The 27,774-nt window shown below is 38.0% G+C and overlaps 4 protein-coding genes across 4 annotated transcripts in view; 2 read left to right on the top strand and 2 right to left on the bottom strand.

Moving 5' to 3' along the window:
- Positions 1-3,291: 3,291 nt before the first annotated feature.
- On the bottom strand, positions 3,292-9,396 carry LOC105454481 (heterogeneous nuclear ribonucleoprotein A1, A2/B1 homolog). Its single transcript, XM_011697100.1, has 7 exons — positions 9,047-9,396; positions 7,867-8,078; positions 7,254-7,566; positions 6,381-6,624; positions 4,982-5,197; positions 4,534-4,708; positions 3,292-3,378 (listed from the first exon to the last, which is right to left on the bottom strand). Exons 1-6 carry the CDS (start codon positions 9,065-9,067, stop codon positions 4,569-4,571), a joined length of 1,146 nt encoding a protein of 381 aa, XP_011695402.1. The 5' UTR covers positions 9,068-9,396; the 3' UTR covers positions 3,292-3,378; positions 4,534-4,568.
- Positions 9,397-10,439: 1,043 nt separating this feature from the next.
- On the bottom strand, positions 10,440-14,529 carry LOC105454483 (DNA-directed RNA polymerase III subunit RPC5-like). Its single transcript, XM_011697103.1, has 8 exons — positions 14,165-14,529; positions 13,546-13,793; positions 13,002-13,195; positions 12,701-12,873; positions 12,289-12,490; positions 11,789-11,988; positions 11,299-11,462; positions 10,440-11,072 (listed from the first exon to the last, which is right to left on the bottom strand). The coding sequence occupies exons 1-8, from the start codon at positions 14,207-14,209 to the stop codon at positions 10,781-10,783; spliced, it is 1,518 nt and encodes a 505-aa protein (XP_011695405.1). The 5' UTR covers positions 14,210-14,529; the 3' UTR covers positions 10,440-10,780.
- A 73-nt stretch (positions 14,530-14,602) lies between these two features.
- Positions 14,603-16,775, top strand: LOC105454482 (40S ribosomal protein S9). Its single transcript, XM_011697101.1, has 4 exons — positions 14,603-14,697; positions 14,983-15,221; positions 15,511-15,697; positions 16,551-16,775. The coding sequence occupies exons 2-4, from the start codon at positions 14,999-15,001 to the stop codon at positions 16,720-16,722; spliced, it is 582 nt and encodes a 193-aa protein (XP_011695403.1). The 5' UTR covers positions 14,603-14,697; positions 14,983-14,998; the 3' UTR covers positions 16,723-16,775.
- An 8,854-nt stretch (positions 16,776-25,629) lies between these two features.
- LOC105454485 overlaps positions 25,630-27,774 on the top strand; it is a 78,772-nt gene continuing 76,627 nt past the window's right edge. Inside the window, exon 1 of the mRNA XM_011697104.1 lies at positions 25,630-25,760. The gene's annotated coding sequence lies outside the window, so the exon portion shown is untranslated. The remainder of the gene's footprint in view (positions 25,761-27,774) is intronic.

Consider the following 27,774-nt stretch of genomic DNA (forward strand, 5'->3'; position numbering starts at 1 on the left):
TACTTAGAATACTTGCTAACACTGTAAATATCTGGTAATTGATACCCTAGACATCGTAGCAAGTTTTGGTATAGCAAGATTCCTTCAACCTAACGTACGATAAAAATATCGCACCTTGGAAATGGGCTGTAATTAAAAAAAAATATTTAAAAAGGCTTGGCAGACGTAAAAATGAGAAAAGACATTTAAAGATCTAATTTATACATTTTTCTAAAAGTGTACTCGACGATATAGATTAAAATTCTGTCTGCTTAATGACGATTAATAAAGCTTCAACTTTGTTCTCTAAAACTCAAGTTCTCATTTATTCTGTTATTTTCAGCACCGGATTCCTAGATCTTTGAATGACGATACGTGAAAAGCACATCTTTCAAAGAGCCCTCCTCATTTCTAAGTGATATATTTTTAGAGAGACTTTCTGTGTACACACGAACACTGGTGAAGATAAAAAAAAGAGAAAAATATAAAAAAAAAAACAGCAACAATGCAACAGTTATACGAACGAAAATGTATCTCTCCTGTTCAACCTAAAACTTTCTTGGTGAAAGAAAGATGAATTAAAAATGGAATCGGCAATATTTCCGTCTAGCGTTTCACGTGTCGTACTAAACTTTGTAATTGTGGCATACATAATCAAGCGAAAAATATTTAAAAACATTTTTATAGCGTGCATTTTTTTAACATTACATTAAAATTTGTACAATTACAAATTAAAATATAAACAAAAAAATTTATGGAATACGTCTAAACGATCTGCAAGATGATACATAATTGCAATGGTTATCAGTAATAAAAAATTTTTATCTTTTTAAAAATTAAATAATTTCCATTGCTTAAAAAAAATTATTTTATATGAGCGTTGTACGCTCTTTTTTAAAATTACGTTTTTTTGAGAATTTGTTTCTTTTTTTCTTTCTACAGCATTTTCTTAAAAATTATAAAAAAAAGTTCAATTTAAAAAGATTTTGGATATCAAAAATTTAACTTACTCGATATATTTTTAAAGCAAATTTCCGATTCTTTTCCATTCATCAAACTTTCACAAGTTCGCTATTAATAATAACAAATCTGGTAAACAGTGCACCAGATACACAATGTAGTCGCCAAAAAACACTGTAAAATAAGACTGTAATGTCATGCACACACTTGTTGCCATTTAACACCCTATAAATATATATGTATATGTACATTTACGTGTTATATATGTATATCTAAGCAAATGAGTCGAAACATTCCTACCTGTGATTTTGCATAACAGAGGCTAGAGAATGGAAAGCCTAGTATACACTAGTTCTGTCTGTCGTAGCCTGAGAATCCTTTCTCTCTCTTTCTTTCTCTCTCTGTTATCTTTGCCTTTTCCCTTTCTTTCGCTCTTTCTCTCTCTCTCTTACTGCTACCTGCTAGCTTCTTCCTTGCTCTTAAGCTGCGATAATCTTCGTCACTAAACTTCAAATCCAAAGCTGCACTAGACTAACTAGAGACTACTCTAGCACGTTCAACACCGCTCTAGATCTACCGAGAAGTGAAGAGCTCATCGGGGGATGAGGATTAGACTCGAGAAAAATTGTATGCTTTAGATAAATATTTGGACAAGAATCTTTGAATATGTAAATCTTGATATCTAAAATTTTATTTCACAGATTATCAGTAATGAGAGAATTCCATTTTTTCTTTTCCTATTGGACTCTGAGTAAATATAATAAACTTTCAAATCAGTTTAGATTATCCTAGTCAGGGATTCTTAAAAAAAATTCAAAATTCTTGAGAAAATCAACAAGTATTAAAAAACAAACTAACTCAGAAGTCTTGAAAATTTTAAGAACCTCGGGAAATTTTTTGGGAAAGGTTTTTGAAAACTTTAAGAAGTCCTTTACACTTAAGAAATATCTTTAGAAACATACAAGATTGTCAGCAACATTAACTTAATCGTTAAATATCAAATAATCATCCATCGAAAGAAAAATAATACATAAGTTAAAATCTTTTTTATTAATCTTTCAAAATTCTCAAGGTTTTTTTGAAGAATTTTCAATTTTAAACAATATTCAAAGTGATTCAAAACTTCGATCAGATACTCGGAAATCGTTCGAAATACTCGATAGTCTATCACTATCTAGAACATAAAGTTCTTTTTAGTAAAAAAATGATCGCGACAATGGGTATAGAAAAGTCGTATGCCGTCTTCGCGATGAAGAAAAAAAAAAAAAAAACTACAGAAGACTGGGATGGGGTTTTCGTTCTACACAAATGATTTAATACTGCGAATACATATTTGAACATTGACGCCTCGAGATGTCGATGGTATTTTTTTTCTTTTCTTTTTCATTTGACTACACAGTCGACGGTACATCTATTTCTTTTTCTTCGTTTTGGTTTTTTCTTTTTTTCGCCTATTGTATAAGTCCTACAATTTGTGTCCTTCAACGTGTACAAGATGATCCTGATCTATCGTTTATTACCTTGTGAATAATTTTATTATGCAGCTTCGAAGAGAAAGAAAAATTACGCATAGCTATAAGAAACTCGTGTGACAATGTATGTATATAACTGCATTTTTATATACATTCTGTCTGTTTTACAAAGTTAAGCGATTTATGAAGAACTGTATTTTATATATACATTTTGCCTGTTTTTTTTTTTTTTTTCGTAAAGAAGTATCAAAACTTCGAAGTTGCACGAGAAAGATGATAAACCTGGTACATTCTGACCCTTTCGCAGTATAGTTTGTGATCTGAACTTATAGCCTATTGTGACCTCGCGTCGCAAAATTAAGACATAATAAAGAAAAGGTTTCTTTTATTTAAGCCACAACTAGCTTAAACAATTATACAGCTTCATAAACTAGTTTATTTCCTAATAATTAGTCCTAATTAATTCCTACAAAACGCTGACGAATATACTCTTCTCTTGCCGTTTTTATCGCTACATGCACGCACTATATATCTTTCTCTCCCTCTCTCTTTCTTCTCATTTTTCCTAATATAAATTATCTTCCTGTATAAATAAATAAATTTTCTTCCCTGTCTGCTGAATGTTTACGCGCAGATTCCTTGTAAAGGACGTAAAAGTACATTTTGAACGATAATACGAATCTTTATAATGAGTGGAAAAAGGGAGAAACTGGACGCAAGATTAAAAAAAAAAAAACAGGCATAAAGCCTCTCACTGCGAGCTAACTGGTGACTTTTTTTGTTCTTTTTTTCTGTCCTGTATCCTGATTGTCCTGCCTGCCTGACCGACTTCCTGACTGTTTCTGAGTTTCTGCCTGTTCGTTGCCTTGTCTCTCTAGCCTGATAGCCTGCCTGCCTGCTCCGATACTAAACAGTACAGAAGTACTGGCGACTAGAAGACAAGTAGTAGTAGTAGGAGTAGCTTCACCTGAGGTTCAAAAGTCAAGAATATCTGTTAGTTAAACTCTTTAGCCTGTGCAAAAGACCGGATCAGGTCTTGAGCAAGGAATTTCCGAATCTTGGGATCTTTTCATGGCTAAGTTTAAAGAGTTAAAAAATCCTTCGATCTCTGAATTCTTGGATTCCTCAAAAAATTCTCGGTGCCTGATATCCTGAGATTCTTTAAATCCTTGACTCTGTAGACCCTTAGAGGTCCTAATACACAGATTTGCGTTTTATTAATTTGTGAATACTTTGATATTTTAAGTAAATTCCTCCACAGAAAAAAAAACTCTTCATCGCTTCAGATACTATAGCAAAATAACTAATCATCATCCTGTATATATAAAATAAAAAGAAATACTATTCTTTAACACGTTGGATAAAGTATCGTAAGACATGAAAAGTGAAAATCGATTATTATCTTGCTATTCTTACCTAAATTCTAATCTACACTTCTGAACTTTGTTCGAAAAAAAAAACTAATGCTAACGCAAATTGCAAAAACAAGAAAAAAAGAACGTCACTTGGATATTGCCAAATAATTGAATTAATTATAGTCACGCTAGAAAAATGATGTAGCAAATATTCGGATACAACAATGGCTAAAAGACGTACTTGACTTTGCGTTCTAATTGCACAAGCCCTAAAATTATATACTTATGTGTGTATGTATGTATATCAACAATAAAACAACTATTGTGTCCTCATATATAACAATAAGATAAGTTTTACGTTCTTTTGTCTCTCAATAAATTATGAATGCATACATATATATGTATGTATGTTTTACAAAATCTTCTAATGATATCCGCGAGCAAGATTATGAAAATTGATAGTAATTAGTTATAAGAAATAACTTAAAAAAAATTAAATAATTAACAAACTGATTAAACTTGAAATAAATTGATTCAAATATGTAAAATTTAAAGATTTAAAAAAACATGTTGACTTATAAATTACGTAACCTCCATGAAACAGAAAACTATCTATATTGTTTTAACGTTGCATAAACCTTAAAAATTCAGTGAGAAACAATTCAACACTTCTGGAATTTTGCGATTGTCGTAAAATTTTGAAACGAAGCAATTTCGAAATAGCGAGTCGACACCGTTAACGCTGAAATAATCGTGGTTTTGCTTACCAGCGAGAAGGGTCAGCGATATGATCAATGCTTTCTTAATATCTCCGTCCGCTGCCGCCTCCACCACCACCACCGCCACTACCCATGTTTCCACCCCCGAGAGAATTACCGCCGTAACCACCTTGATTACCGTATCCACCGCCGCCGCCGGAATTTCCGCCGCCCATGGGACCTCCTGCGACATCGTAAGGAAAACAAACAAAACTACGGATTAGCAGAAACAATTGTTTCCGTCGCACTGATGAACGACGCGGTAAGGCTTACTGTGTTACAAAGTACGAAATTCATATTCGATAACATCGAAAGATTGATAATTACAAGATCGAGATTATTATATTCTAAATTTTAATAATTACGTAGATAAAAAATACGCGATTTAACACACACAAAAAACCCCGAGGAAAAGAACGATTGTCGCGCGTCGTTGATTTTCAAAAAAGAAAGAAACCTTGTCCGCTGAAGGGCGGTAGCCATCTGGAGTCACCTGACTGACGTCCGCTAGGACCCGAATTAATACCGTATGGCGCTGGTCTGCCACCCGAATTGAAGTTGTTACGCACTGGGCCACCACCGTAACCCTGTTGATAACCACCGCCGAAGTTGTCGTTACTCCAATTACCGCCGCTGTTGTAACCACCCTGTCCGCCCTGGTTCCATCCTCCCCCTTTAAAACGCAACAATCAGTATTTTTTTAACATTTCCATTACTTATCGAGATGCTATTATGAGTTATCAGGGTGGGTACTCAAATTTTATAAAAGAATTCCCTGAAAATTCCCGGATTTTCCAGGAATTTTATTCAAAATTCCAGGTAAGATTAGAGAATTTCTCAATACAGCTTTAAACTAAATTAGGCACTAAGAGTTTTAATAACGTATAGAACTTGATGCGTGAAACAATTTAATCTTCTCATATGTACAATAGTTAAATCTCCATACAAAATTTTTCAAACGTAACGACAGATTTTGTATGGAGATGTAACTACATATGTGAAGATTAAATTGTTTCACGCGCCAAGTTCTGCGCTATTAGACTCTTAATGCCTAATTATTTTCGGATTATCGTTTTTCAGATTAAAGAGTCTTTACATAGTATATGTCAATTTTAAAATAAATTAACTTTCAATATCAGCGAGTCTTCGATATGGGGCCGCGTTTACTTTCTAAAGCGATAAAATTAAATTTAAAAGTAAAATTCAAAAAATTTCTCTGAGTATCAGTAATATTCCATAAGAATCCATGATTTTCAATAAAAATTAAATTCCCTGAGAATTCCAGGTTTTTCTGGTAGTACCCATCCTGGTTATGCTATTCCACTCTGTAGATTCTGTAGATGTTATCCAGGGATAATTATTTTTTTATTGCTCGTGTATTAAAATCTTAATGATCAAATACTTCGTAAAATTGGCTCAGACTAATATAGAAACAATGGTTAATTCTATTTTACTCTTATTCTAATTTTTGTTCGTGTTCTATAAAGCTTTATTTTTGTAAGCTTATTCTTTGCTTATTCCAGTAATTTTTCGTCATAAATTATTCTCATTATTATATAAATCTATAGATATAAATTCTTTGCGCTGCAACTTTTGCATGACATCTCGAAGAACTATTAATATCATTTATTTAGAGCGTGTCATATACTGAGAAAAGCAAAAAAAATTTCTTAACATTGATTCGGCTTGAGAAATTAATTACAATATAAATTAACTTTTGAATCCGCTCGCGTGTTTATAGTCTCTCTCGGAACATCGTATGCAATTTTCTCAAATATACTGTTAGAGAACGATATTGCAGTCAATTCCAGCTTCGAGAAAAATAAGAGGAAAAAGATCTGCGTGTCAATCTTTACCTTGATTTTGATTCTCCCAAGGTCCATTACCGCCCCAACCTCCTTGATTATTTCCACCGTATCCACCCTGATTGCCGCCATTGTTCCAGTCACCACCACCACCGCCACTGCCGCGTCCGCCCCAGCTACCGCCACCCTGGTTACCACCACGGGGTCCTCTGCCTACACCTTGGCCACCGCGGCTACCGCCGCCACCACCGCCGCCGCCTCCAGAGGCAGACGCCATTTCTGCTCTGCTTAAAGCCTGTGATAATAATTATCGCATTAATAAAAAAATGAACAAACCGTTCAGCCAATTCAGATTTTTTTATAAAAAAATGAATAAACAATCTTTCTACAACAAAATATTTTGTATCTCGTATAAAAATATATCAAAAAAATATGAAATATTTCGTGAAGTATTCATTTTTTGGTAATCTTGGTTAAATATTTTTATTTGTAAAATGAAGTATGTACACTAATAAGAGATCAATTTATATATGTATAAAAAGCAACACATAAATATGCAAAAATGCACAATTTTATATTTTTATCTATAATATTAAAAATATAAAAAATTATCTTTGTATATATGTTTGTAAAGATTAATTTTTCGACCTATGTTGATTAAACATTGGAATTTTTATTCAATTTGATATTATCTATTCTTTAACTTTTGAATATTTTTTTCGGCCCTCAAATATTCTAATATTCTATTATAATGTAAAGACAAAGTGCATTACATAGAAAGACATAAAAACATAAAATACTAGAAGTTAGAAAAAAAAAATAAAAAGAATAAAAGATTGCGCGAATTTCTTTTTTTAATCATACTTTTAAATAATTTGTATATTTCTCCTTTATACCTGCATCATTAATTTTTGAAAATCTCACCTTTTTGACGTCAACATGCTTGCCGCGAATCTGATGATTACGCTGCAGGCAGATCTTGTCGACAGGATCGTAGTCGTCGAATTCGACAAAGCCGAAGCCACGTTTCTTGCCGGTCTCTTTATCGGTCACTATGCTAATTGAGTTTATGCTACCGTAACTCTGGAAATACTGCCTCAGGTCCTCTTCCTCGTGGTCATCCTTCAAGCCGCCTACGAAGAGTTTCTTCACGGTTGCTCCAGCCTCCGGTCGGCCAATTTCTTGTCTCGGAACCGCTCTCTTAGGCTCTACCACTCTGCCGTCCACTCTGTGAGGTCTGTAAAAGGTATTTCAATTTTTGATGACCTTTGTATGTAAAATAAATAGAAAAATCAACTTATGAAGAAAAAACAAGAAAAAATCAAATTTATGCAAGGGAACAAGCAACTTTTATATTATCAACACTTTTATCTCTACTCATCATTATATTCTCTAACAAGATCAATTTTTCAACTTAGATACGTATAGAGTATTTTTTTTATCTTTCTCAGTAAATATTATGTACTTCTGAATTCTAACATTGAAAATCTAAACATTGAAAATTTCGTTGAATATCTTGCGCGAATTCCTTTTTTACCTAGCGTTCTGAGCATCATCCACCATATGAGCGCGAGAATAGGTGATGAAGCCAAAGCCTCTTGAACGCTTGGTTTTGGGATCTTTCATCACCACCACATCCACGATCTCGCCCCATTGCTCGAAGTGCTTCTTAAGCGAATCATCTGTTGTTCTGTAGTCCAAGCCGCCGATGAACAGCTTTCTAACATGTTCCGGCTCATTTTTGCCGTCCTGAAATATTGAACAACATTGTAAATTAGTGCCGAAATTTTTTAACACACTAGCACTACAGGCGAATTTTTAACGCATTTCTTCATACAAAATAATTACATACGAGATAATATAATTGTTAAGATAATCATACCCCAGAAAAATATCAAAGCCAATGACTTTGATTAAACGATACTTTAACAAGTTATAATCAATTTATTGTATTTTTGTTTTTTTACGTTTAATGCAAAAATTATTGACGATATCGGCCCTCAAACATTTAATTCTCTATATGCTTTTCCATCTAGAAAATGTTATTTAAACTCGAGCGTATTTGCGTACATCTCGATGTAAAAATAAGATCTACTTATGTTTATATTTTTACAGATTCAAGTTTAATCTCTTTATCTCCTTTTAATTTTTAGAGCTGGAAAAAGATAAGAAGCAAAAGTTAAGCCGATATACATAAAGCTAATCTACACTGGCAGAGAAATGGACGCTCGCAACGCAAATGTAATGGCGATTAAACCAAATTATTGTTCTTATCATACATGGAATTTTCTCGAATTGAGGTTCCAACGTCAAAACGATCTCCCATGATCGTTCAAAATATGTAGTAATTCAGCAATCGTCTTTTCTGTTTGCTTACCCCGGTTCAACGAATTCCGATTTTTTCTTTCTAACCATTTCAAGGGAAATAATTTATAAAAAACTACAAAGTTCTCCCCAAGAAATATTTAGAGTATATAAAATTCGGATTAAAGACGCGAAAGACGCTTTCGCGTCCGAGATATTTCGCGAGCTGCATTTCGCGATCTCGCGGCGTTAATCGTGGCGAGCGTCGTCAGCGTGACAAACAGTTTTTCGACACGGTCCGAAGGTACCCTGATCCGACGAGCGTCGAAGATGCGTGAGAACTCGCGAGAGGTGCGCGTTTGCGATTTTCGCGACGGCGAAGTAGAGATTTCTCAACTGAGGCGAATACTCACATCGTGCTCCATCTTTACCATTTTGAGAGATCTGAACAGGATTGCGTCCCTGCGTAGCTCGTAGAACAGAGGAAACCGCGAGACGAGTCGACGGCGAGAGACGAGACGACGAAGGGAAAGGAACGACGCTATACACCACCACGACGACGCGAACGATCGATTTCCACTCGGCAGTCTCGGCACTCCTTGCACACACTCGCGTGAACCCCGGGCCGGCTGCCCACCTCTCTGTGGACTACGTTAATCAAATGCGGCGTTGTGAGGAATATTGGAGTGTCTCGTTTGACTACCGTTGCAGTTGACTGCCAGGATCGGCTTTTTCCCATTGAACCGGCAAATTTTGAAAATACTTAATTACTTATAATTTTGAATATATAGTGTTGAAATTAGCCAATTGGTCACTTAAATGCCTCAAATGTATAAAGCTTCTTTTCATGAAAAAGTTCATTTTTTCATGCTGATACTCGACGCATTTTTAGTATCAAAACAAATCACTTGATATTTTTATCTAAAAATTTTGATAAAAATTGACTGATGCTCAATTTTACTCGTGATCTGTTTTGATGTTAAAAATGAGCGTTTAACGTCAGAATGAAAAAATACCTTAAAGCCTGAGACGGACAGCACAAAAAATTATATGCGCTTCAGGCTTAACTTTTAAGTCAAGACAATGAAAAGGAACAGGGAACAAGAATTCCAATCAATCAGAAACCGTATACTGTGAGATACACGGTTTCTGATAATTTATTTTTTTTTGTAGCTACATCACAAATTCATCATGATTAATTTTTTATTTAATCAATTAAAAAAAACAAACAGAATTCTTCTTCTAACAAAGATATACAATAAAGTGTACTTAAGAATAAAGCAACAAAACGAATATACAAGGTTTAATATAATTAATAATAATCATATATATAATATTTGTAATATTTTCATCAACGCTTGTCGCTGAGGTTTCGCGAAATAATACATTCAGAGAACGTCGTTGTGTATATGGTACATGTTCTACTATGGAATATTATGTAAAATTTTTATATGTTCATATATATACATAAAACATTGTGTATGTAAGTACATACGTGCAATAAAAGAAAAAGTCTGTTGCTAGCAAAATTTCATGTTCAAATCACGAAAATCATTTGTTGCAAAAAAAATTCAATTATTATTTAATGTGTATTAAAATGTATACTGGTTACAATCATACGTAACATAAAATATAGAATCGTCTGTCTCACAATTGAAACGTGGAAAGCGCCATGTATAAATATTTCGTGTAGAAGTACATTATATTTCCCTCTTCTATCTACGTGTAATATATTACAATATTTACACACATACACGTGTGTACATATATATATATATATATATATATATATGTGTGTGTGTGTGTGTGTGTGTGTGTGTGTGAATATTGTAATATACACGATACAACATAAAATATGTATAAATATATGTATATTACGTACACGCGCGTAAATTCGAAGCTGCGTTAATAAATACATAGCATACCAACTAAACCGTAATATACTATATATTTATACATTAATTGAGGATTAATGCTTCAACGCGAGTCTCGAATACATAATTTTTTATCGAGGAGAAATCTCACGATTCGTAGCGATGCTTGTTATGCGTGTGATTCACAGATGTGACGTGACGACGACGACGACGACGATCGGAGAGACAGGCGAGAGGAGAAGCTTTGAACTACGCTCGGTGTATCGGTCTTGGTCACGTGGTGGTGGTCTCCGATATCTTTCTGGAGCGACTCTTCTTGTGCTTAGCCGGCTCGGTGGTTATCGCGCCCGCGTCGTTGTCCGACAGAGGCGACTCCTTCACCGACTTCCGACCGCGGCCGATGTTCTTCTCCTCGTTCTCCGAGCCCAGCGACGACTCCCGGTTCGACTTCCGGCGCTGACGCTGCGGCGGCTGATTCTGCGCCGCTTCCAGGGTTTCGCGCAGGTGCTTCCTCTTCACTTCCCAGAATGCCTCTTGCCGCGTGACGATATCGTCTACGGAATGTCTACGGAATGCGAGCGATTAACGTTCAAATTTCCAGGATAAATCCGATAGCGGTGAGTTTCAAAACGAGGTCGTACAGGATTATATGAAATCATATAGAATTACTTGACAATATACGTGAAATCATTACAAGGGACATTAGAGTAGATACTTGTCGAAGGACGTTGGATTTAGCTATGCTTGGATTTACTGGAAGATTTTTAAAGAAGCCATTACGTAGCAATTACCTCTTAAAGAATTCCCAGTCGGGTGGCTCTTTCAACCGCCAACCCTTCTCCGACTCGAATGTTCCGAGCTCCGTAAAAATCTGATTAATCTCTTCCGGCGTCAGCTTGATGATGGACGAGATCTTATCGCGGCGGAGAAACTGTTGTTCGGTAAACAGTGATAACTAAAAAAAAAAAACATAAAAATATATTTTATATATATTATATGTATACAATTCCTTTGTATATTTGAAGTTACAAGCTTCTTTCACTCGCTTGCACAGCAACTTTGGCAAGTAATCAAATTTAATCGCACAAACAACGATGTCTTAAATAAAAATTAATAAAATAGATTTCACGCACATTAAATGTAATAATGATCGAAATATATGTAGATACAAAAGTTGTATGGAGTAGTCTACTATATTTTAGTGTGAGGTCCGAAAATATACAGAAGGTAGAAGTTAAATTTCGAAATACGATCTTTTACTAATAAATTTTAAACACTCACAATGTAATCACGAGCTATGCACATGAACTCGGAGTTGCTGTTTGGAGAGGGAAGGCCCTCCTTGGGGTATATCAGTTCGCTCTTCACAACCCAGTTACCTTGCACCAGCATAGCTACTTGCTGCAAATACTTGAGTACCGTTGTCGCATCGTGCTCCGGCGATAGAATTTCGCGTAGCTTTGCATAGGATATAACTCTCACTGTAAAAAGATAAAAAAAATTTGTTTTTATCAAATCCCAGCGTATAAATATACGCTGGGATCTAAAAATATATATATATTTATAAAAATCTGTTTAATTTATATCGATAATTAATATTTATTCCAACATGTGAAAACTGACTTTTATGTTTCTAAGCATATAGTATTAAAAATGTAAGAAATGTAAAAAGTGTTTTAAACAAAAAGTTTCATGGCCTCAAAGATACTTCAACTTTATATGTATATATTTTCATATTTTCTTGTCTTTCTCTCAAGCGCTATTTTCAATGCTTCTCTCACCTTGCTTCATGATTATCTTGATTTGATCCAGCAAAGATAAAGTCATGATATGATGAAGATCCGTCTGATCCTCGGAAGTGGATTGCGAGTAGCACTCGTCAGGTAACTGTGGTACCAATAGATGCAGATATTTTAACCGAGGCAAGTTCAGGGAATTTGCCGATTCCTCGGCCGACGGGCAGAACATCTCTATCCTTGTCGACTGCAAAAACAAACGAGATAATGTTCAGCATTTTGATACATGTACATCTCATAATGTAAAAAAAATCATAATAAATATTAAATATATAATAAAATAGAAAACTTGCAAGACTTTGTTTGCTGTATTTGAGTACAGTAACGTTTTATATTGAATGCAATAATTAATACATTTTCCTTGCAAAAAAAACTTATTTTATCGACGACGACGTACCTCAGCCTGCATATCGTAAGGCGCCGCGTAATTCGTGTCAATCCAACGCTCCTCCTGGCTTTTTTTGTAGTGATGCTGGAAAGATTGCTCCTGCAGCTTCTTGAGATTGTCCGGCAGATGTCTGGCGAATGTTACCTTCACCGGTGTGGCGTTATCTTCGTCCTCGTCGTCGTCTGCATTTTAGCAAATGAATTTGTGAGTGTTTCTCGTACGCTTGTGCCAAGCTCTGAAGGTTCAACACAGGCTATCTAAGTAAATGGATATTCGTAACAAGCCAGCCAAGGAGACATCCTCTTTTTACCTTCTCCCGCGCCCTTCGTCCCGTCCCTGGCGTGCCTCTCGCTCTCGTCCAGGTAGTCGCACTGCAGCTTCATGTGCAGCATCGCCTTCAACGGCGTGATGTGCAGCTCGTCGTCCTGAAAGATCCCGACCGCGAAATTCGAGCAGTTCGACAATGTCCGTTCCGACGTCAATACGGCCTTATCCATCAGACCACTAATGAGAAGAAAGTATTCTTTTTTTCATATTCTTAAATTAATACAATTAAATCGATTAAAGCCTTTAATGATCGAGAGTCTACCTGTACTATTAGTGAAAAAAGACGTGTTATTTTAGTGACAAAGTTGCAGAAAATATGTCTCTTGTACGTTGTCACCCATAAAATATTTGATTTTTCTACATAACAATTTCTCTAATTATTCTATATTTAAAGTATCAAAATTCTGGCCTTGGTCATTGAAGGCTTTTCTCGATTTAATTATGTTATTTGCTTATCGGTCTAGTCTCATTTTATTGTTGATTTTATTATTGTTAACATTACACCAGAAACTTCAAAATTTCGTCACCTTTCAAATACCGTTTCGTCATTTTCCTTAGATTTCCTTTCTGTATTTAAAGCAAGTTGCTTTCCCATATTGTGGTCGTAAGTGCGTTCGTTCGTTGTATCCATCGCGAGTTCAATACGAATTTTCTGGTTTTCCGGCTTAATGGAGGTCCTTAAGAAGGTGGCATTGGTGCAACCGTCCTTGATATGCGCGGGATACTGAACAATAATTAATTTGTCCGCCAGAGTCTTGGAGAGGAACACTGGTATCTGTACAAACAATTCCTCTTATTGTTCTCTTATCGACAAAAAATAAATACATGCTCTGAAGAAGGAAACAATTTGTATGTGATAAAATCAAAATACAGTTTTTATGTATCCAAACAAGATTCTATTAAAAAAAAAAAAAAACATGAGAGCTGCAATTTTGAGCGGATCTAAAAATTTTTTACCTTAACAACACATAAAATATGCAAGTTTAAAAAGCGAAATAAAATGGAAAAAAAAATTCAAACGTCTGTTAAACAAATTTTAAACCACGTGCTCGGAAGCAGCAAAATCTAACCTAAAAAAAAACCGTGACGTAAAACAATCGTATTGAGAGCGAGTGGGAAATTAAAATCGGACGATGGAGCACTAACCTCTTTCACGATGGGATCATTTTCTATTTCCGTGGGAGAATCCATCCCCGTCGCTTCTCATTGAATCCGATTCTTCAGCTTCTGATACTCTACGTCGACATACGTGCGCGTAGCATCTCTCAGAATCTCTCAGATAACGAGATCAATATACATCTACTGCACCGAGCGAATGGGACGAACGAAAAGGAACCATAGCAACAAGCAATCTTACAATTAGCAATCTCGGTCACATTCGTGCAGTCTCTGTAGAAGTTCATAGAACCTCGCCGTTCCGAATTCTCAGAGGCGGAGAACCTTCTAGTATTGACCGCAGCATAATATATACACGAAGAAGAGCGGCGTCGGCAACCACCGCAACATCTAGCGGTCGACCGCTCTACTGCGTCAACTCGGGCACGGCACGATCAGAGAGGTCTCTGGCAATATCCGGTCGTGGTGACTGGTGACGCGTTGAGCGACTGAGCGTTCGCCGTTCGGCCATTTTTGCCGCGTTCGTCCTGGCGAGAGGTCACCTTTTCTCACGCTGTTAGCAAGTGAGTAACAATTTCCATCAAAACGGTCGTGATATTCGCGTCTCGGACAATATATTCAGTCGCGATAATTCCAACGAAGTTTGTTCCCAGCGTTCCTTCTTGCCGATCCCAACGCGCGCTTTTGATTTCGAGACATTTTTCCGAGCCACGTGCTGCTCGTCGACACGTGGCGGGCGGGCGTTCCGTTCTCTCTCGATTCGCGAAATTATCGGAGCCAAAAGTTCATCTCTCTTTCTTTTTTTTTAATTATCCACGCAATTTATAAGTATAACAATTTTCGCTCAGGTGACGAGCTTCCGGCATGGTTAACGGAAGAATTCCATCGGTCTTCTCCAAGACCTACGTCACGCCCAGAAGGCCGTACGAGAAAGCTCGTCTCGACCAGGAATTACGCATCATCGGAGAATACGGTCTCCGTAACAAACGCGAGGTGTGGCGGGTGAAGTATACCCTGGCCAAGATCCGTAAGGCCGCGCGTGAGTTGCTCACGTTGGAAGAGAAGGACCCGAAGCGTCTCTTCGAAGGTCGGTCATGCCATTGCATAGACAGAGTATATTTATACATTTATGTGCTTATGGATATTCCAATTATGTAAAATTTCAGTTACGTTAATGCACTTTAAGTATGCGTGTATTTTTTTAGTTAACTTAAAACGAAATGAAATTACGTGATGAGAGTATTGCTCTTGACACCTCTTATCTGAATGCCTTTGTAGAAATAAGCAAAACGATTTCTGAAAGATTTAAAAGAGATTTTCCCAGATTGTTGTAAATTTTTACACGTGATGCATAAGAGTTTCATTTGCACTTACAGGAAACGCCCTGCTGCGTCGATTGGTAAGGATCGGCGTGTTGAACGAAGCCCATATGAAGCTCGATTATGTATTGGGTCTGAAGATCGAGGACTTTTTGGAGCGACGTTTGCAGACTCAAGTATTCAAGCTGGGCCTAGCCAAGTCCATCCATCATGCCCGCGTGCTCATTCGCCAACGGCATATTCGGTAAAAATAACGATAATACGTTTTCTTTTTTTACTACAGAAAGGAAAACATTTTTTTCCAATTTGAAGAACCGCCTTAAAAAATGGGCAAGAAGTGGCCGAATTATTCTCACGGCGCACTTCTAATCTTTGAGGCAAGATCAAAAGCCTGAATTAATCACCGGTTAAGGTTAGGTACCTTTTTCGGCTTCATATCAGGCTACAAATTTAAACGTTTCACATTATGTGACTGATTTTATTTATTATAATCCTAAATTTTCTGTAATTTTTGATTAAAATCATTGAACGGGAAAATATATCTCAAGGATACCGAGAAATTTGCAATTTTGCAATTACTTTGTTAGGATGTTATTTGCAATATTTTTCTAAAAGAGCAGAAAGAAATTATATTTTAAAATGTTGCAAAATTACAAATTCAATATATGACTTGATTATTCGAATATTTTATAATGTGAAAAATCACGTTATATGTTTCGGCAAAGCCAATAGAAATTTTGTATTCAAATGCATTAATATTCGACGGGATGTCACAAGACAGGATGACAAACGAATTCTGTTGCTCAGGTATCAGGACGATGGCACCTAATTGACCGCATCTGGTTGATCGCACTGGGTCAAGAATTCACTTGTTAACTTAACGAAAATTTGATTCGCGCAGGCCACTTGAGTGCCGTTCATCGGCACTTAACGCCTGTCGAGCTGTCGAGATTCTCTTCGTTCTCGTAGGGAGAGAGAGGGATAAATTTCGGTAGAGAGCCTTTGCCTTTGTTTTTTTTAACGAAAGAATTGCGATTAGCGGCTAAAACGCGAGCCCGAGGGAGATCGTGTGATCAGCAGCGAATCTCTTGTTGCAGAGTGCGCAAGCAGGTGGTGAACATTCCGTCGTTCATCGTGCGACTGGACTCGCAGAAGCACATCGACTTCTCGCTCAAGTCGCCCTTCGGCGGCGGCAGACCCGGCCGTGTAAAGAGGAAGAACCTGAGGAAGGGAAGCGGTGGTGCTGCACCGGAAGAGGAAGAAGATTAAAATAATCTTCCTTATCGCCATTTATATCAATAAATGCGTGGCGCGTGGTAATTTATTGTCTCTTTTGCTTCCTTTCTCGCCTTTTGAATAAAATTACTTCTTTTTAAACATTAAACCTGGAATATATATATATATATATATATATATTCCGGGTTTAATGTTTAAAAAGAAGTAATTTTATTATATATATATATTCCGGGTTTATTGTTAAAAAAAAAGTGCATCAGAAAAATGGAATCTAAAATTTGATTGGAATGCTGTGCTTTATTAAATTTACTGGAAACTACTCTCCTTTTATTCTAAGGATGTACGATAATTAAATTTGCATATATTTTATTACATAAAATTCAGAAACGAAATTTAATTAATTTGGTTATACTGAAAAACTAATCTACAAATATAATCTCTAAAAGTTTGTGTTCAATGTGTTTGTATTCAAAATTTGAAATTATGGACTATTTTTATATAATTTCATCAAAGATCTTAAATTTCGTTTTACAAGAGATATATTAATTGTTTTACGAAAAATTACTCTTCGGTAAAGATATAAATTTTATAAAGATATAATTTTTTCATTGAGTATTTCGGAAATGGGAAATTATATTTGGGCTCTTCGATCTCTTTGCTTAAATTTTATTGTTTAAGTTTTTGTATGCTGTCTGTAAATTTTTAACGATCGGATGTTTTCAAACTAAAATATCAACAGAGCACTAGACAGCGTACGCTTGATCAGAGATGGCACTATAAACATAAAATCTCACTGAAAACATAACAGTGCATAAAGATTATTGGTACTAAAAATATTACAATATAAATAAATATTACAAGAGAGATGGGTCATGTTTTTCTACGATGCAATTTATCCTTGATGCAAGATCGTACGATGCATTAGTTTAAACAACGTCCAGATTACAAATATGCGTGTACAGGATGTACAAATAACAAGATAATAAATACGTGTACAAATAAATGTGTACCGATTTCAGAGGAAGATAGTTTATAAAGCAATATTTTATTATATAGAATAAAACAAATGTATTGCTTTCTTGTACATATATTTATTATTATTCACTTATATATATATCTGGAAATGTAATAAATTGCAACGTATAATGTATCTTGTTACCTTAAAAATACTGGCTAGAGAAGAAAAAAAAATGTGCAGAAAAATATGCGAAAATTTTCATCGATATATTTCCCCTCGGAAAAGATGGATCCTTAAAGGCGCAACCGCTGGGCCATTAAATATCTCCCGTCGCGCGTCACCCTCCATTAGAAGTGTCAAAAACCCCGAACGACGCTCGGAGGGCTCGTAAAAAAGTATCAGGAAAAACTTGTTGGCGAGGGATGCATCGTAAAAGTTAACCTTTGAAGTTGATGAGACTTCATCTCGCTCCCTCAACGCTTTTATCGTTATACATATATCCTTCCGCAATGCAAAAATTATTTCTATCAAGAGAGATAATAAAAACGGTAATGATTATTTTATCGTACGTTGTATTATATTAATAGTTTTAGTATCAATAAACAAATAATTAAGAGTAGAGCCATCTTAACAAGAATTTATAAAATATATATATATATTTTTTTTTTCTTCACTATAAATTTCGTTTCACAATTTTATGTAATGAAATATATGCAAATTTAATTAACATTCATAAAACGAATTTTTAATAAATTCCAATCAATAAAAACTAAACACAGCATTCCAATCAAATTTTATATTTCCTTTTTCAGATGCGTATATATATGTATATTTATGATGACACGCGCGTTTAGATTAATAGTATTATTGGAAAGTGCTTATTTGTCAAGAAACGACTACGAGTGTCATCTCTCGTAGTATCTCGTTTTATCGCATCACGATTATATATATTTATATCTGTCGTCGGTTCGCGCGCTCGACGAACGTGAAGTAGCGCGCGAGTCATCGCGCGCGCGGCAAGTGGCGTGAGTGATGCAACCTTTTGTGCGCGAACGCTGCGCAGTTCACGCCGATGCGCGAATCGCGTTAGCACGATTGTCCGAAGTCGCTCCGCATTTCTTTCGCGTTTCTTTCGTATCCGGCGAGAGCGAATTGCGCGCGATTACATCCGGCGCGATGTACGTACCAGCTGAACGATACGCCGCGTTAATTAGCATGCGCTTCTTCGTAATCGGTATTACTTCGAGAGCGGAGCGTCGCGAAGGAATCGAAGGTCGCGCATATTCACAATGGCTGAGTCGACGCCGACAGTGAGGCGCGCGGGTGAGCAATTTTGTTTGTTGCATTGATCATATTTTCGGTTGTAATTTTACGTTACCCGAACTTTTTGCACGCCCAGATTTATTTCATTTAAGAAAAGAAAAGCATAACATTAAGGAGAGTCCATTATTTTAGAGCTAAATCTCGAGCCGAAATTGCAATACGATTCATTGCGGCGTCGCTAATCTAATCTTTTTTTTCATGTGTCAGACAAAAAAAATTGGTAATTCCACGATAATCAAATACTGCGGGTATTACTTGACGAGTTAATTAAACTGATCAAGTAGGGTACAGCGGGGTAATTTGAATAGTGGGGTAATTTGGATAACAGTATTTGCAAGAATTTTAGAAAAATAAAAGATTTTAAGATGCATTTCATTAGATCAATGTCTGATCTAATGAAATGTATCTTAAAATCTCTTATTTTTCTGAAATTTTTGCAAATGCTTACTGTTATCCAAATTACCCCGCCATACCCTAATAATATTTTGTTTTGTAACATGGATAAAATTGCTAATTTTTATTAACAAAAAAAGACATTCAAATTAGAAAGGATAAAACAATAAGAAATTTATAATTCAAATAACGAAAGAGAGAGATTTTGCAGTAGGCAATTCTGCCGTTTTCATGAATCATCAATTAATTTTTTGTTGACACAAAAAAGAAAAACATTTAAGTTAGGAACAATAAAACAGCTAGAAATTTTAATGTAGATAATTTTGCCGTCTGTATTAATCGTCGATTAAGTTAACTGGAGTTTGGTCGAAGCCGCTCTGATAGACGAAATAAAAAATTTCAAAAACGAGACGAGCTTGAGCTGAACTTCTTCGATTCGATGATGCGAACACATGCGATCGAGATTCGGCTCGTGATTTAGCTCAATAATGTGAATCCTTTAAGCAGCAACGAGCGATCGTTGTGTTACGTGAAAATACGACGCGCAGCGATCGATAATGCGAACGTCTCGTCATTCTCGTCAAGTAAATTTCGCGCGACTGTAGAGTCAAGCCGATCCACCGAGCGCGATCAAATCCGAACGAACAATTTAAGAACCGATTAATTTAAATACCGTTCGTGTGCTCATTGTTGAAGCAGACTTCGTTCACTCGTGCTTGTTCGCGCTCGTCTGACCGGACTTTATCCGATGAACGAATTTTTCACGCGGTACGATTTACGCAAACGAGTTAATTAAAACATATGATATTGATGAACGGTAATCGGGATTATTCTAGTATGGTAACGAATAAGTTAAACAAAATAATAAAACAATGAGGAAATGGTGTTGTCTCTAGCGAGCAAAATTATAGCGAACAAAAGCGAAAACGTACAAATTTTCCGCAATGCACCGAGATCATTAATCACAAAAAATATTCGTGTACGTTATCATGTTCTTCACACAGAACGTATAAATGTTATTCCATAATTACATTATTATTTTACATGCACGCGATGTATAATTACAAAATTCAATTTCGTTTTACAAATATTATCCGTGATGGAGGAAAAGCGAAGCTTTTATTTTTTAAGCTTTTATTTAGCAGTAATGATGTCGAGCGAAACGTGCGTTTACACAGAGTGGCCATTAGTGGGCTAAATAAGTATCTCGTATAATAGAGCAACGTCGAACAAAATAATGACTTGGAAGTATAACGAATTATTGCCGAGTGCCCGGCGGCGGCGGCGTCGCGTAGGACGTAGGTATACGTCCGTGCTCTCTTTTTTCGCCCCCTCGGAATTCTTATATAAAGGGAGGAAGATTACGCGCGCGATCGCGTCGGATCCTTTTTACACGGCACCGAGGGGACGTAATCGAACACCGTCGTCATCGCCGTCGTCGTCGTCGTCGTCGTCTTCTCCGCGCCCTTCGACGTATCGAGGGCTAACGTCTCGACGAGATACACCGTCGACTTTATCCCCACATGGGGCTGACAGTCCTCGTGATGGATAATAGGGCCACCCGCGCCACCTCCTCGGCGCCCTCTTCCCCTCTCCCCCTCTCGTCCCGCGCGCGCCGCGTTCGCCGCGAGCGTGCAATATTTCACGGCTTATTTACTTTTTGGAGACGCACGTCTCTACGGTCAACGCGTCGCGACGCCCCGACGCGGCGTCGCGTAGGCAACGCGGATGGAAATTTCTGAAATTTTCCTTCTCCCCCTGGCATTTTGCAGGGACGACGTTTTATTGGTACGGCACGTAGACGCCGTTGACATTTACACTTCTCGACACGATTTCTTTAACAACATTTATTAGACAAATCTTGTGAAATAATCTATCAATTTTATCGTTTAACGTCGAAGCTTTTTTTACGTACAGTTTTTCCATAAGTTTCTATAGCGTTAACGCATTGTATTTTCTTTCGAGAAAAATGGTTCACAAGATACCGGGAAACAATTTTAGGAAATATCTTAGGAATATGCAGATATAGATGACTTTATGTCATTATGTGTACGATATTATAATCTCTCTATATAATTCTATTTAATATAATACAAAGAATTCATAGTGAAATTCCGGGACGGCCAAGGGAACTTCGAAGGATTCGCAGGACGTGCTCCTTCGAAGCCGGTTACCGGTCGTTCGGAATAGCTCGAGCGATTAAAATGTTCTCTCTCTCTCTCTCTCCTCCCGGGCACTCTCCGCTGATAATTAATTCCGCGTAAATGCGATTTCCGGAAGCGGATTATTTTCCGCGCTCAACGGTACTTAGCACGTATCGCGCGGGTCATTCATAACGCGGACGCGCACGTATTTGCATGCGAGCATAAATAATGCAAGGAAGGGAATCCTGAATTACGACTCGCCGGAGGGAAGCGCGTGCATGTATTTCCGTAAACAACACGGAAATTTCCGGCGTTGCACCGCTCGCGCCGTGACAAGCGAGCACGGGTCTGGAGGGAAATGATCCTCCAATTCGCAACACGGGGGCCCCCCCTGATTCATATTCAATAGTATACGATTCGGCGCAGATGTCACGGATCGATGCTACACATATACACATTCGGCTCCTTGTTATTAATTCCCACGATCGAGAATTAATAATTTTTAATTAATTTTTTTTTAGTCGCAGTTGACGCGTCGCGTAAAGTCGGACCTGGGCAAACGAGCGAGCGCGAACGAATGGGACGAATTTGTTTCGACAAGTCCGAACGGCGTACTCGACAATTTAAGGATGTTACATTTTTTTAAACCAAATTAAAAGTTATCGAAGTTTAAAACGACAAAATAATGACAAAAAATTTTGATCGTGAATACGCCCTGAAACTGCAAACAACAAATAATTGGGTTTACAATGTTTTACGTAGCGCGATGATCATATTTTGCTGCAGTTTTAGATAAATAATACTTTTAAACGAAAGTGAATTCGAATGAATTTTTGCACGTATATTTATTAGAGTTTTATCGATATATGTAAAAAATTTAATTTAATTCGTAATGTGAGACTTTCTCATCAAATTTGCACATAAAGATCACGAAACGCGATTTTACCTAAGAATTATAATGCAAACAAAAAATCAAATAACTTGTAACATTTTTAACTAATAAGAGAATTGTGCTTAAATTGTACTCACAATTAGACATAATAATGGGACAATCTGTGAAATTTTAATATTTTTTTGGTAATACTTTGAAATACGTGACACGTGCATCCTCCAAGCAAATCGTTTGTTTGTTCGTGCTCGTTTGTGGTCGCTTGCTCGTCGAGTCCAAGGACTTAAGGGGAGAATCTTGAACCTCGAGAAAGAATTTGAAAGCAAAGTATTGTATATTTGATCACGTTATTCTATTCCAAGTAACGACCGAACAACAAGAGACCGAAAGTCCGTATCGAGGTCAAAAGGACTCTTTGAGGGCAGGAGATTTGGATCCGCGTTGAAAGTTATAATATGCCTTTGAGGCGCTGATTCGTGTTTCGATATAATTCGCGTTGCATGCCAACTCTCGGTTGGCAATTTTTCATCTCCGTGCTTCCGAAAAATTCGAAAACCGCCAACGGCAAGCGAACAAAAACCAGGAAATTGAACGATGATTGCTATGACGAGGCGGATAAATGCCATACCAACCTTTTTTTTTTTTATTTTCTTCGTACATCCGCGCGATTCGCAATTAAATTCAGTTTTCCGTTAGATTAAATTTTAAAAGAATTTTTTATCGCGCCGCGCGCGTCGAAAAATTTCCGAAATTCGCCGCGCGAAATCCAGAAATTCGTGCCCTTTACATCAGTAAACAGCTAATTGATTCCGTCGCTCGGTTAATTTTTAACGATGATCGCCTTAAATCGTGATCGCTTTATTAAGTGCACCGGTGTGACCGATGAAATTCGCGAAAATAATTAAATATCGCGCAACGCGCCGTATGGACCTCTCCAGTTGGATTGTTTATGGGGCGAATTTGGCAGGAGGAGCGGGGGGAAGGGGCGGACTTCGATTAGTCGCAGCGAGCGGTCTGTAAAATTAATTAGCGCCGTTAAGCGAGCCGAGAACGGGCGAAATTGGCGCGGGAATTCTCGATCTGCGTATTTTCGGGTCCATTATCGGGAAACACGGGTCGAGGCGAGAGACCGACCGACCGACCGACCAATCAACTGATCAGTAGAATATCTCCCTATACGTCGAGTACGAGTATACCGACCTTCATTCCGGCCTTTACCACATTCCACGGTGTGAGTCCTCCTTTCGTCGCCTGACCCCATAAACTCGTACCACATCCAAGATACGTTCTCGGCGAGAAAACGCCGCCGGAGACGCACTCTCGAGTCGCACGGCGATGCTGCGCTTTCGTTATCGTGTATCTATACTTTCGTCGTATGCACTCACCTCGTGTGTGACGCATGTGGCGTATCGTTTTTACCGGTATAATGATAATTACGTTATCGTTTATATTCGCGAAATTGAGATTATTAAATTAATTTAGAATCATCAAAAATTGAAGTAATCGAAATTGATTCCGCGCGGCGCAATTTAATTCGTGCAAAATAATGATTTTTATTACGCACTGCTCACGTACGCGCGACGGTATAATGCTGCTGGTTATTAATCTGATAACGCGATTACATTTTATATAATAAAAATAAAATTGGAGAGAGTCAGGGGGAGAGAGAGAGAGAAAGAGGCGGCCACATTTGTTGCTAAATGTGCGATAAAGCCGCGAGGCATTAAATTTACATTGGCATATATAGTCACACAGTACTTTTTAATTGAATTCCTTCTCTCCTCTCCCGCTCACCCCGCTTCTCGTACCTCTCCCTTGACCGAGGAGGCCGCAGAGGAAAAGTTCAATTAAATGGTGCTCCGTTTTCGATTAAAACTTTGCGGAGTAATTTGTTGTTAATGCCGACTATAAATTGTGTGATAAACTCTTTAAAATAAGCCATCCGGGATCTGAGAGTTTCAGCGGTTCTCAATAATGTACACCCTTCGAAACGTGTATAGTATATGAAAATTCTTATACAATTTATATGAACAAAAATTGCCTTTGTCATAAATTCGAGTCGAGCTTTCAATACAACTTAAAGAATTGCAAGCGAGATCTCTCTTAATTTATAAACGTTTCATCTTTGCGATAAAAATTTTATCATGAGGGAGCAATTCATCTTAGAGAGCAATTTGAATTTAATTTTTCCTGAAGCTATTTTAATATACAATTTCCGAGCATGTTTTCTAACGGAGTTTTCCAGAATAATGATAAAATTTGTCATATTTTATAATAATGATTCATCAAGGTATTCACATTTTATAATGGAAGAGAAAGAAAGTTTTTCAATATTAGAATTACATTCTCTTCGCATTAAAATGTTTGATATTATATATCAAATATTTACTTTTGTATTGTACTAAAATTATAGTTTGAAAATGGCATACGTTTTCTTTTATAAATTACAATTATCGCGGAAATATGTCACATGGAATTTTTTTTATTCGCTTCAAATTTTCATGTTCTTCAAATAAATTAAAGCGATGTCACTTTATCCTCGGCAAAGAAAACCAATGTCGCGCGTTCTAAATATAACAAACTTATTTTAAAAGCGTTAAATAACATTTAGAAGGATCGATTACTCATAAAAGTTCAAATATCGTTATCGTACAGTACACACAAGTTTCCTTGCAAAATCTTATTAAGGTTAATACACAATATCGCAAGAAATTTAATTTTATCTCTCTCAGCTAACGTGACACACCCATGAAGATCCGTTTAGATATCTCTGGGCGAGAGAGCATGCAGCTTACAATGCAGAGAACTTTATTTCCGCGCGCATTCCCGCGTCGTTTCTCCGGAAGAGACTCCGAAACGGATTCGGGAGATTGTGGGGGCGAGAGGGAGAGAGAAAGAGATCAAGCGAGCGAGAGAGAGAAAGAGAGAGAGAAAGCAGGGTATGCGCTGCGGGGAAGATTATTATTTAAACTACTCTCTCTCGAAGACACAAAGGGTTAATGGGTTGAGAGTGTACGCCGGGGCGACTCCGCGCGCGTGCCTATCCCGCCGGGCCGGTGCCGCGCCGAGCCGAGCGCGGCCGCGGCCGCCGAGCGCTCGGCGCAGCAGCTCCCGCGGCCGAGTCGCCGAAGTCGGGAGCGCCAGTGATCTCGCGCGCGTCGTGCCGAGCGGGTCGTCTCTGGTGATCCGTACGCTCTGGTCCGAGGTGAGGTCCGAGCCGCTCCGTTCCTCCCGAGAGCAGAGCAGCGCACCTTCCTTTCCGTCCGGCAGTTTCGATACTCCCCGTCGTCGATCCACCTCGTGGATCCCCCTGGATCCGCTCTCGTCGTCCGACTCGCCGCCGCCGCCGGTACGATCTTGTCAGGTGAGCCGCCCGACATGGGGGGAAAATTACACGGTCACTCGGAGCGCGGACGTGAGCCACCGAGACATTCCCGGACGTGTTGAAATACGTGCCGAGCTCTCTTTCTGTCTCTTTCTCGGCGACGGTTTTTTCTTTTTCTTTTTTTTTTTTCTTATTAAAACCGCTGCGCACGGGTCGCGACAATTTGCTCTGATACCGTCAAGGTAATTATACGAGAAATTGGGATTGAACTCTGATTGGGAGCAATCCTCCTGTGTCAATTCTGGGTTCTGAATTATCGGGATGGAAAAACGCTCGTGGTGCAGGTGAACGTGATGAAATTGTTTTAATTTCGCACAGTCGTAAAAAAATACTCCAGAATGGAAAAAAAGTTACGATAATTGGACGGAAAGAGGGAGGGATAGAGAGAGAAAGAGAGAGGGAGGGAAAAAGAGCTTTTATATCTATTTTCTATTTAAATTGACCGTGAGAACTTTTTAATTTACGCGCGCGAGAAAATAGATCTCCAATACGCGTAAAATGCGCGGAGGACTTTCCCCCGAGTAATCATCATGATTCTCGTGAATTACCTAACAAATAACATATGTACAGATTATAACGGCTCTCTTTCTCTCACCCGTCCTAAAATACGCGTCAGAGAGAAACTCCGTTATTAACCCGCTTACCTCTCGCTTATCTCGTGCGTATTCGGCAGAAGGAAAATTCGCTGCGGCGAATCCATCTGAATCCGCGCACCGCACACGGCCTGTAGCGACAATTGTTATTAGACCCGTGCTGTTTTGCGGCCTGGAATGCTCACGACCTTGTAGGATTCTTGGAATGATTTTCACACAAACGGGGAAAGAGAGAGAAGGAGGAGGAAATGCCGAAATCCCGCTGTCTCTCTTTCTCTCCTTCCCTTCTTTCGCTGGCCTATTGTATACTCTTCTCTATACTGTGTACGTGCGTCTTCTCTTTCCTTTTTATCCGCGTCTTCCTTCTTATATTGTCAGGTTGAACGCGCGAAAAAATACGTGCTGAATTTAGGAGCCATGTAAAACGCGAACGAATTGTACGTGAAGTTTACGCACGAAATATCTTATGTCGACGAAGGAGAAGCCCCGTCGATGCCCGGATATTTGCGAAGTCATGCCGGAGCGCTGCGAAACTAACGAGTACGGAAATACATATTTCCGCGAGATACATCGGAGAATTGGAAATTGCGTAAAGCGTAGATCGCACGGAAAAATATCTCGGAGGTGGATATTCTCGCAAATATCAAGAAGCTCGTTATTTTCTTACGCATAAAAGGAATTGTAAAATTAAACTATAAGAAAGAGAGAGAGAGAGAGAGAGAGAGAGAGAGAGAGAGAGAAAGAGCTAGATCGTGTAACAGGAGAGATTTACATTCGAGAGGAATTCCGATTGAAATAGAAAATGGTATATTAGTTCGTAGATCGAGTGGAAGGGGGATTAAAAAGGTTCGGGGAAAAGATTGGGGGATGGAATCGCAAAACCGCGGGCGCGTCGCGTCGCGTCGTGGATTCCGCTTGGATTACTCGCGAGGAAAATCGATGACGCGTGGCGCGCATTTTCTCTCGGACCCGACGATCATCGTCATCTCGAGGATGAATATTTCATCTCTCGAGATCTCGCGGCCGTCGCCGCGTCCAAATAAGAGGGAAAAGAGGAGAGACCGGGGGGGAAGGAAGGGGAGAAGAGAGACTGAAAGAGGGACATATTAAATTATGAATATTTCATCGACGGAAATCATCCGCGAGCGATTCCGCGTCGCCGATGGAACTCTTCCCTTGGATTTTCCACCTCGTTCTTTTTCTCCCCTTCCTCCCCCTCTCCTTCTCTATTTTTTTTGCTCACCTCCTCTATTTCATCGCGTCTCTTAAAGTCGAGCGCGCAAAATGGCTGGACCCATTTCGCCATTATCGGAGCGGGCGAAAAAAAGAAACAAGAAACGAGAGAGGGGAAAAAAAAGAGAGAGAGAGAGAAAGAGAAATGTATAAGCGTGAGGCCGAGT

This window comes from Wasmannia auropunctata, unplaced genomic scaffold (genome assembly GCF_000956235.1).
Source record: "Wasmannia auropunctata unplaced genomic scaffold, wasmannia.A_1.0 LD335985.1, whole genome shotgun sequence".
Lineage (NCBI taxonomy): Eukaryota > Metazoa > Arthropoda > Insecta > Hymenoptera > Formicidae > Wasmannia > Wasmannia auropunctata.